The sequence below is a fragment of the Aotus nancymaae genome, unplaced genomic scaffold (assembly GCF_030222135.1).
Source record: "Aotus nancymaae isolate 86718 unplaced genomic scaffold, 86718_ANA_hifiasm-v0.15.2.pri h1tg000002l, whole genome shotgun sequence".
NCBI classification, from domain to species: domain Eukaryota; kingdom Metazoa; phylum Chordata; class Mammalia; order Primates; family Aotidae; genus Aotus; species Aotus nancymaae.
Genome location: NW_026988413.1, coordinates 16980024 through 16990600, shown reverse-complemented (window position 1 = coordinate 16990600; position 10577 = coordinate 16980024). Strand labels below are relative to the sequence as shown.

At 50.7% G+C, this 10577-nt stretch overlaps 1 protein-coding gene across 2 annotated transcripts in view; it reads right to left on the bottom strand.

The window, feature by feature from the left end:
- Window positions 1–1059: 1059 nt before the first annotated feature.
- DENND2A (DENN domain containing 2A) overlaps window positions 1060–10577 on the bottom strand; it is a 112329-nt gene continuing 102811 nt past the window's right edge. For both annotated transcript variants that reach the window (XM_064372864.1, XM_012447566.2), the window contains 5 exons: window positions 10365–10406; window positions 6000–6117; window positions 4454–4699; window positions 2250–2336; window positions 1060–1380 (listed from right to left, as the gene is read on the bottom strand). In XM_064372864.1, the coding sequence (XP_064228934.1) occupies window positions 1349–1380; window positions 2250–2336; window positions 4454–4699; window positions 6000–6117; window positions 10365–10406 (525 nt within the window). In that variant the 3' untranslated portion in view covers window positions 1060–1348. The remainder of the gene's footprint in view (window positions 1381–2249; window positions 2337–4453; window positions 4700–5999; window positions 6118–10364; window positions 10407–10577) is intronic.

The window sequence follows — 10577 nt, the reverse complement described above, 5'->3', positions numbered from 1 at the left end:
TTTTTGTATTTTTTTTTTAAATTTTTTCTTTTTTAAAAAGACGGGGTTTCACCATGTTGATCAGGCTGGTCTTGAACTCTCGACCTCAGGTGATCTGCCCTCCTTGGCCTCCAAAGTGCTTGGATTACAGGTGTGAGCCACCACGCCCGGCCTAATTTTTGTATTTTTAGTAGAGATGGGGTTTCACCATCTTGGCCAGGCTGGTCTCGAACTCCTGACGCCGTGATCCACCCACCTTGGTCTCCCAAAGTGGGGGATTACACAAAGTGTGGGATTACGCCAGGCCCAGACTTCCTCTTTTTGTGTGTGCCTCTAAAAGCCAGGGACTACTCAGGCAGTGGACAGTTTCATAGCTTCTAAGAGAAAAAGGCAGTCAGGAAGTCAGGTCCATTTGGGAAGAGAGATGTCCATGGCCTCGGCCACCAGGTGGCATCACTGACCCTTCTGGAGGAGCAGTGTGTCTGGGAAGTCATATCTGTTTACAGCCCCCATCCCCTACCACTCCTCCCCAGCTTCCAGTCCAGGACCAGGGCCCAGCCTTTCACCAGCAGACCTGGCGCCCTGAACCCGAGGCACCGGCCCCGCCTGCTCCCCTTTTAGTCCTCGTGTGTCCTCAGTCCTGCTCGGAGAAGCACCTCATTTTTTTTTTTTTTCCTGAGACGGAGTTTCGCTCTTGTTGTCCAGGCCGGAGTGCAATGGCACAATCTCACCACAACCTTCACCTCCAGGGTTCAAGTGATTCTCCTGCCTCAGCCTCCCGAGTAGGGATTGCAGGCATGTGCTACCATGCCTGGCTGATGTTGTATTTTTCATAGAGATGGGGTTTTGCCATGTTGGCCAGGCTGGTCTCAAACTCCTGACCTCAGGTGATCCACCTGCCTTGGCCTCCCAAAGTGCTGGAATTACAGGTGTGAGCCACGGCACCTAGTCGGAGCACCTCATTTCTGTTGCCCATCACCGCTCCTCTTGGCCTTACTGCTGAGCGGCGATGGGACGAAGGAGGGGAACACGCGGCAGGACAGGCTCCTCCTGGCCTTGGCATAATAAACAGACAATCCACACGTTTATCTTACTTTTAATATCTAAGATAAAAAAACCCAACCACCAAAACAATCCATTTGCATGTCGGCGACACGCCTGGTCTCAGGCTCCCTTTCCAGGGCTGTCCTCCCAGCGGCTCCCAGGCCCTCGTCCCAGGGAGAGCCCATCCTCGGCCGGAAGCCACCGTGGCCTCCAGTTCGGCACCGAGACAACCTGGGACCCAGCCTTGCAGAAAGGCCACCAGGAACTGTTTTTAAAGCATGTGGCCGCACAAGGAGGAAGTTTTCCCTTGAGGTTGAGCTGAGAGTTATTTCTTGTGGAGAAATTTCATTTTATTGCCTAAAAGAAAGAAAATGAGAACATTTCACAAGGCAAAGGACGGTGACATCAGTCTTGCCCTTTTCACCCAGAAGTGGTGTGGGTAACGGGGCCCCCGTGCCGCCCCTGGGAGCCTCATCCCTTGCTCTGGGGGGTTGTTCTTCCAGAGATTCCCCTGGGGTCTTCCTCAGACTTGGGGGGTTTGAAGGGAAGACCATCAGAGCTGTTGAGGAGGGCTGGCTTCTGCTGTGGTAGTAAAAGAAGCACCGAATCAACACATCCCTCAGGAGCCAAGGGAAGAGAAAGTGCACAACAATGTGTGTATATTTAAAACACTCCTCTTCCAGGCAGCCCTCTGTCCTGCAGGAGGCACAGACATGGCACCCCTTGCAGGCCCTGTGGGAGGGCCTCACTGCCGCAGACGCTTCCCTACTGGGGCCTCTGTCCTGTTTTCCTGTTGTCTTCTTCATCCTCCCTTTCCCTGTCAGGGCCTCTTTACTGATTAAACTGCAGTCCTGTTAAGTCTCACATTTCTACTTTCCAGGGAAATTTTGGACACGAGTGCGAGTCTTTGTTGCCAGACATCCTTGTCGGGTTCCTGCCATGCTCCCTTGGCTCAGTTCCACTGAGGTTTTGAGTGTAGATCATGGAGAAAGAAGACAGCAAGAAAGCCCAGGGGCCCAGAAAAAGGGGGTGCTGGGGGCACTGCTTCCTTTGTTTCCTCTCTGGGGACAGATGAGAACCGGGAGTTAAAGTGCCCGTGGCATCTGCCCAGGGCAGGCCGTAGGGCTCTGTGTTATTCAGGGCGCTGGCTCCAGTGGAGGGAACTGGCTCATGTGACAGTCAGCTCAGAGGCACGAAGGCTGGGGACCCGGAGCCCGGGGCCTTACCTAGTCCCTTCAGGAACTTATTGACGCCGCTGTGCTCTCCACTGGGGAGGGTTTCCAGATACTCTTGGGCTCGGACCTCAAACAGACCTGTTAACCAGAGAAATCTCAGCCATTTTAGGTCTTGGTCTTTGCATGTCTAAACGTGTCCATTTCCTCCCTACCAGAGGAAACAGAAACCTTCTTCCTGAGAGTAAGCTGCTCCCGTACACATGCTATGAATCAGGAGGTGTATAAGGGTTTGACTGCCTTATCGTTGCCCCACCTGTGCAGTAACTGGCTTTGGAAGGCTGTAAAGTCACCTCATAGATGAAATCCTATTTTTATTCAACAAACGCCTTCCAAGCATCTTCACTGTGCCAGGCAGGCGGTTTTAAAGATGAACCGGACTGATCTGGCTCAGGAGGAGCGCCTGTGCACTCCCATTTCCCTGTATTCTCCCATAAGAGGGCCCTGGCTAGGTGGCTTAGTTTTCCCGGAGTCCCTCTGTGGAGGGAGGATGGCTGGACAGGCCATCTCCTAGGCAGCTTCTCAGACCCCTAGGGTCTGAGGTTCAGGCACTCTGTCTTCACTGCTGACTGATCTTTCATGGACAGAGGGTTCTTTCCAGGATTTTTTTTTTTTTTTTTGAGTTTTGCTCTTGTTACCCAGAATGTAGTGCAACCTCCATCTCCTGGGTTCAAGCGATTCTCCTGACTCAGCCTCCTAAATAGCTGGGATTACAGTTACCTGCCACAATGCCCAGCTAATTTTTTTTGTATTTTGAGTAGAGACAGAGTTTTACCATGTTGGTCAGGCTGGTCTTAAACTCCTGACTTCAGGTGATCCACCTGCTTCAGTCTCCCAAAGTGCTGGGATTACAGGCATGAGCCACTGCGCCGGCCTCTTTTTTGGAGACAGAGTTTAGCTGTGTTGCCCAGGCTGGAGTGTAATGGCTGGATCGCGACTCTCTGCAAGCTCTGCCTCCTGGGTTCAAGTGATTCTCCTGCCTCAGCCTCCTGAGTAGCTGGGATTACAAGCGTCTGCCACCAGACCTGGCATTTTTGTATTTTTAGTAGAGACAGGCTTTTACCAAGTTGGCCAGGTTGGTCTTGAACTCCTGACCTGAGATGATCTGCCTGCCTAGGACTCCCAAAGTGCTGGGATTACAAGCGCACGCCACTGCACCTAGCCTTTTCCAGGTAGGTTTTTTTTTTTTCCGGAGATGGAGTTTCACTCTTGTCTTCCAGGCTGGAATACAATGGCACAATCTCGGCTCACTGCAACCTCTGCCTCCTGGGTTCAAGTGATTCTCCTGCCTCAACCTCCTGAGTAGCTAGAATTATAGGTGTGCGCCACCATGCCTGGCTAATTGTTGTATTTTTAGTAGAGATGGGGTTTCACCATGTTGGTCAGGCTGGTCTCGAACTCCTAACCTCGTGACCTGCCCACCTCGGCCCTCCTAAAGTGCTGGGATTACAGGTGTGAGCCACCATGCCCTGCCTCCAGGTAGTTTTTAAGCTTGTGTGTCTCCCACCTCTCTTACCAAGTGATCGGTAAAGAGATATTTAAGTGTATCTGGAAGATCTATTAATATTTAAAACACTCCTTTGGCAGGTGCCTCCTGTAACTCATACTCTCCAATCAGTTTTTCTTTTTTTTTTGAGATGCAGTCTCACTCTCCCAACCAGGCTGGAGTGCAGTGACATGATCTCGGCTTATTGCAACCTCCACCTCCCAGGCTCAACTGATCCTCCCGCCTCAGCCTCCGAGTAGCTGGGACCACAGGTGCACACCACCATGCCGGTCTAATTTTTTAAAATATTTTTTGTAGATAAGGGGTTGTGCCATGTTGTCCAAGCTGGTCTCAAACTCCTGACCTCAGTGATCCGCATACCTCGGCCTCCCAAAGTGCTGGGATTACAGGTGTGAGTCACCCACTGCGCCCAGCCTGAGAATTTCACCAATTTGGAAAGAATTTGATAGAAGGAGTCCTTGCCATAGACACTGGAGTGCGGTTCTGGGAGAGGCCAGCAGAGGGAACAGAGAAGGCAGGGGAGGGGGCCTTTCCACCAGCTCAGTCAGGGCATGCCTGCAAGCTCTCCGGGGGAGATGGGGACACTGTCCTGTCTGTGCCCTTGCCCTGTGATCTTTCTCCCTGCTCATCAGCCACCTGGAATATGGGCACCTCTAGCTGACTCGGCGCCAACAGAGAAGACGCCCCTAACCTTTGGCATCCTGCCGACGCAGCTCCCGCTCCTGGATGAAGCCTCGAAACATCTGAGTCTCCATGAAGACCTCTAGGAAGCGGCGGAGACTCTTGGAGGAGACAGCTTTGCGGAAGGCATCCCGCTGCAGGGTTCTCTCCTCGCGCTCGCCCGATGTCAGGAACAAGGAGTAGTGTCCCACGATCTCCACGAAGAAGCGGACAAAGGCTTCAGACACCACCTCATTCAAGGGACTGGACTCTGGACCTGAGTAAGGGGAGGAACAGTGAGGGCAGACAGGCCGGGCCACAGCCCTTAAGACAAGCCAATTAGTAATCAAAATACAGTAACTGCTAGTTCCCTCGAGGGAAACTGTGATTACCCAGAAGGAAGGTTACCTTAGGTTATTAAGACATTTCTTTCCCCAATTAATTTTTTAGAGACGGGGTTTCTTCACGTTGGCCAGGCTGATCTGGAACTCTCGACCTCAGGTGATCCTCCTGCCTTGGCCTCCCACCGCGCCCGACCTCCACTAAATTTTTTCAATTAAAAAACTTTTTCTTTTTTTTTTTTTTGAGATGGAGTCTCGCACTGTCTCCCAGACTGCAGTGCAGTGGCATGATCTCGGCTCATGGCAGTCTCCACCTCCTGGGTTCAAGCAATTCTCCTACCTCAGCCTCCCGAGTAGCTGGGACTACAGGCGTGCGCCACCACACCCAGCTAATTTTTTTGTATTTTTAGTAGAGATGGGATTTCACCATGTTGGCCAGGATGTTCTCAATCTCCTGACCTTGTGATCTGCCCACCCCAGCCTCCCAAAGTGCTAGGATTACAGGCGTGAGCCACCTCACCTGGCCTAATTTTAAATTTTTAAAAAAGTTTTGCTCTGTCACGCAGGCTGGAGTGCACTGGTATGATCTCAACCCATTGCAACCTCTTCCTCCTGGGATCAAGCGATTCTCCTGCCTCAGCCTCCCAAGTAGCTAGGATTATAGGCATTTGTCACTACTTCTAACTAATTTTTATATTTTCAGTAGACACGTGGTTTCACCATGTTGGCCAGGCTGGTCTTGAACTCCTGACTTCAGATGATCCACTTGTCTTGGCCCCCCAGCGTGCTAGGATTATAGGTGTGAGCAACCACGCCTAGCCACAGTTTTTAATTTTTGACTTTTTTGAGATGGGGTCTCACTCTGTTGCCCAGGCTGGAGTGCAGTGGTATGGCTCACGGCAGCCTCAACCTCCTGGGCTCAAGGGATCCTCCTACCTCAGCCTCCCGAGTAGCTGGGACCACAGGCATGTGCCACCATGCCCAGATAATTTCCACACACCCCTTTTAAACAGGTACTTTAGGGCCAAAATGGGGGAGGTGGGAAAATCTTTCCCACAATTCATAGTGAGAATAAAATCCAGACAAAGAAAATGAGGCCGGGGTTTCTCTCCTTATGTCTCCCTCACCCATGTTCCTACTTGGCCCAGGACCAAGAGGAAGGGAGGGCACTGCCCATTTGTTCCCTGACCCTGAGAGTGTTAGGGAGGGAGGCATGGGAGGTGGCTGAACGCTTACCGTGCCTGCCTTCCAGGGGCCCTTCGTCCTGCTCACAGGCCAGTTCGTTCCTCTGTTCCAGAATGCGTTCCAGGGCCACCTGAAGCTTCCGGGGCAGGATGGAGTCCTCGTCGTCCATCTGGAAAGCAGAAGCAGCAGGTGGGCTTGTGGATGGTGGCTGTGTCCAGGCCGCGGTCACACTGGCAGGGCAGCCCTGGCTCAGTCCCCAGTTTCATGGAAGGAACGCAACTGAGAGCCAGAGGTCTGAGGTTTTCAATCTTGAGCCTACTTTTTTTTTTTTCTGAGATGGAGTTTTGCTCTTGTAGCCTAGGCTGGAGTGCAATGGTGTGATCTTGGTTCACTGCAACCTCCGCCTCCAAGGTTCAAGCAATTCTGCCTTAACCTCCCGAGTAGCTGGAACTACAGGTGCATACCATCACACTGGGCTGATTTTTTTTTGTATTTTTAGTAGAGACGGGGTTTCACCATGTTGGCCAGGCTGGTCTCAAACTCCTAACCTCAGGTGATCTGCCCACTTTGGCCTCCCAAAGTGCTGGGATTACAGGTGTGAGCCACTGTGCCCGGCCTACTTTTTTTTTTTTTTGGAGACGAGAGTTTCACTCTTGTAGTCTAGGCTGGACTGCAACGGCGCAATCTTGGCTCACTGCAACCCCCACCTCCCAGGTTTAAGCAATTCTCCTGCCTCAAGCCCTCGAGTAGCTGGAACTACAGGCACATGCCATCACGCCTGGCTAATTTTCTTGTATTTTTAGTAGAGACAGGGTTTCACCATGTTAGCCAGGCTAGTCTCAAACTCCTGACCTCAAGTGATCTGCCCGCCTTGGCCTCCCAAAGTGCTGGGATTACAGGCGTGAGCCACCTCGCCAGGCTGAGCCTACTTTTTACAAGCAACGGGGAGGCTCATTTTCCCCACTTGTAAAATGGACAACCAATCAATCTGTACCTTGTCGTGAAGCTAAAATGCAGTACAATTACCCTGTGAAAGGGCTTGGCTCTGAGAGGATATTCAATACATAATTTCCACTTCCCCATCCTGTAGGGTAGCCAGTGCTAACCAGGGGATTCTAGCCTGGGCAGACGGCCTGTGTGACCCAAGGCTGGCTTGGGATCAAACCCCATCTCTACTAAAAATACAAAAATACAAAAAAAACCCAAAAATTAGCTGGGCGTGGTGGTGCATGCTTATAATCCCAGTTACTTGGGAGGCTGAGGCAGGAGAATCACTTGAATCTGAGAGGTGGAGGTTGAAGTGAGCTGAGGTTGCAGTGAGCCGAGATTGCACCATTGCATGGCAGCTTGGGCAATAAGAGCAAAACTCCGTCTCAAAAAACAAACAAAACACAAACCAGCATTAATGCTACTAAACTTTTCAGCAATGTGGCAACATTTAGAAGTGATCCATCAAAATGCCCAGAGAAATTTTCTGTAATTACTTTAGTTACTTCTTGCAAGGTCTGATAGAAGTTAGGCCTCTTGGGACAGGTGCGGTGGCTCACGCCTGTAATACCAGCAGTTTGGGAGGCCGAGGCAGGCGGATCACCTGAGGTCAGGAGTTCAAGACCAACCTGACCAACTTGGTGCAACCCTGTCTCTACTGAAAATACAAATTTAGCTGGGTGTGGTGGCGCATGCCTGTAATCCCAGCTACTTAGGAGGCTGAGGCAAAAGAATCTCTTGAACCCGGGAGGCGGAGGTTGCAGTGAGCCCAGATTGTGCCACTGCACTACAGCCTGGGCAACAGGGAGACACTCCGTCTCAAATAAATAAATAAGAAGTTAGGCCTCTCTAGCAAATGATAAAAAGAAAACACATGTGTGTGGGCCAGGTACGATGGCTCATGCCTGTAATCCCAGCACTTTGGGAGGCTGATGCAGGCAGATCACGAGGTCAGGAGTTCAAGATCAGCCTGGCCAACATGGTGAAACCCTGTCTCTACTAAAGCTATAAAACATTAGCTGGGCATGGTGGCGCGCGCCTGTTGTCCCAGGCTGAAGCAGGAGAATAGCTTGAACCCGGGAGTCAGAGGTTGCAGTGAGCCAAGATTGTGCCACAGCACTCCAGCCTGGGTGACAGGGCGAGACTCTCTCAGAAAAAAAAAAAAAAGAAAGAAAAAAAAGAAAATACATGTGTGTTACTTACTTCCTCTGCTAATGGAACTAACTGATGATGATTATCAAAATATATGAATGTACTAAAACAATTTAAAATCACTCATAATCTGTCTCCTTTCAGTCTCCCTCCCCAAGACAACAAGCATTAATGTTTTAGTGAGTTTTCCTTTCAGTCCTTTCAAGATAAGTGCGTGCGCGTGCATGTGCACACACACACACACGCACACACACACATATATATATTTTTTCCCTGTCTCTTTTTCTCTCCTTTTTTTTCTTCAGGAAAGGGTTTCACTCTATCACTCTGGCTGAAATACAGTGGCATGATCTCAGCTCACTGCAGCCTTGACCTCCCAGGCTTAAGCAATCCTCCTGCCCCAGCCTCCTGAGTAGCTGCTGGGACTACAGGTGCACACCAGCAGGCCTGGGTAATTATTTTTTATATATATGTATTTTTTTGAGATGGAGTTTTGCTCTTGTTGTCCAGGGTGGAGTGCAATGGTGTGATCTCGGCTCACTGCAACCTCTGCCTCCCGAGTTCAAGCGATTTTCCTGCCTCAGCCGCCTCAGTAGCTGGGATTACAGGCATGTGCCACCATGCGTGGCTAATTTTGTATTTTTAGTAGAGACAGGGTTTCTCCATGTTGATCAGGCTGGTCTTGAACTACCAACCTCTGGCGATCCTCCCACCTCGGCCTCCCAAAGTGCTGAGATTATAGGTGTGAGCCACCGTGCCTGGCTATTTTTAATTTTTTTTTAAATTTTATTTATTTATATATATATATATATATTTTTTTTTTTTGAGATGGAGTTTTGCTCTTGTTACCCAGGCTGGAATGCAATGGCGCGATCTCGGCTCACCACAACCTCCGCCTCCTGGGTTCAGGCAATTCTCCTGCCTCAGCCTCCTGAGTAGCTGGGATTACAGGCATGTGCCACCATGCCCAGCTAATTTTTTGTATTTTTAGTAGAGACGGGGTTTCACCATGTTGACCGGGATGGTCTCGATCTCTTGACCTCGTGATCCACCCGCCTCGGCCTCCCAAAGTGCTGGGATTATAGGCGTGAGCCACCGCGCCCGGCCTTATTTATATATTTTTTAGATGGAATTCCACTTTGTCTCCCAGGCTGGATGGCAATGTCACGATCTTGGCTTACTGCAACCTCTGCCTCCCAGGTTTAAGCGATTCTCCTGCCTCAGTCCCTCGAGTAACTGGGACTACAGGTGCGTGCCACCATGCCCAGCTTTTTCATATTTTTAGTGGAGACAGGGTTTTGTCATGTTGGCCAGGCTGGTCTTGAACTCCTGACCTCAGGTGATCCACTGGCCTCAGCCTCCCAAAGTGCTGGGATTACAGGCATGAGCCATCGTGCCCAGCCAATGTTACAAGTTTTTTGTAGAGACAAGGGTCTCACCATGTTGTGCCAGGCTGATCTTTAACTCCTGGGCTCAAGTGATCCTCCTGCCTCAGCCTCTGGAGGTGCTGGGATTATAGGTGTGAGACACCAGGCTGGGCCAAATATTATTTAAATGCATGTTGAAGCTGGGCATGGTTGTGCACGCCTCCCGCTACTCAGGAGGCTGAGGTGGGAAGATCACTTGAGGCCAGGAGTTTGAGACCAGCCTGGGCAACATAGTGAGATCCCATCTCTCTCTCTTTTTTTTGAGATGGAGTCTCATTCTGTCACCCAGGCTGGAGTGCATGGTGCGATCTCAGCTCACTGCAATTTCTGCCTCCTGGGTTCAAGCGATTCCCCTAAGCCTCCCGAGTAGCTGGGACTACAGGTCCCCGCCACCACACCTGGCTAACTTTTGTATTTTTAGTAGAGACAGGGTTTCACCATATCGATCAGGCTGGTCTCAAACTCCTGACCTCAAGTGATCCGCTCGTCTCAGCCTCCCAAAGTGATGGGATTACAAGCGTGAGCCACTGCACCCAGCTTTTTAAAAAATTAAAAAGCATATTGAAAAATTGAGCTGCCTATAGTTACAAGATTACAAAGATTCTTTTTCTAATTGTTAGAAAACCATTTTGTGTCAGAACACGTGGACATCAATCCTTTGCCCAAACCCTTCCTTTTTGCCCCTTGCCTTCTGGCTTGTCCTCAGCCTAGCTCAGTCCTGGGGCCACACAGCTCTGCCACCCTGCTCTGCAATCCCATGGAGCCTTTCCAAGGCTGGAGAGCTGAGCCCCAAACAACAAATAGGTAAAGACAAAGGGAGCAGGAGGCCGCCACTGGCCTTTTCACTCACCTGTCTGAGGAACCGGCTATTGACGAGGTCAACCACAAGGACCTGTGAGATGAGAAGAAAGGGGTTGTTACTGTCTCCAGGGCTTCTGGGATGGGGATGGACTCTTAGCCATCTTCCTTCTTGGCACCCAGAGAGGCAGCTGGGGCGGGGCTGGGGGTGAGCCATTTGTGGTTTCCTGATGTTGCCACCGTAGCCACAGATGGTGAAGAGGGA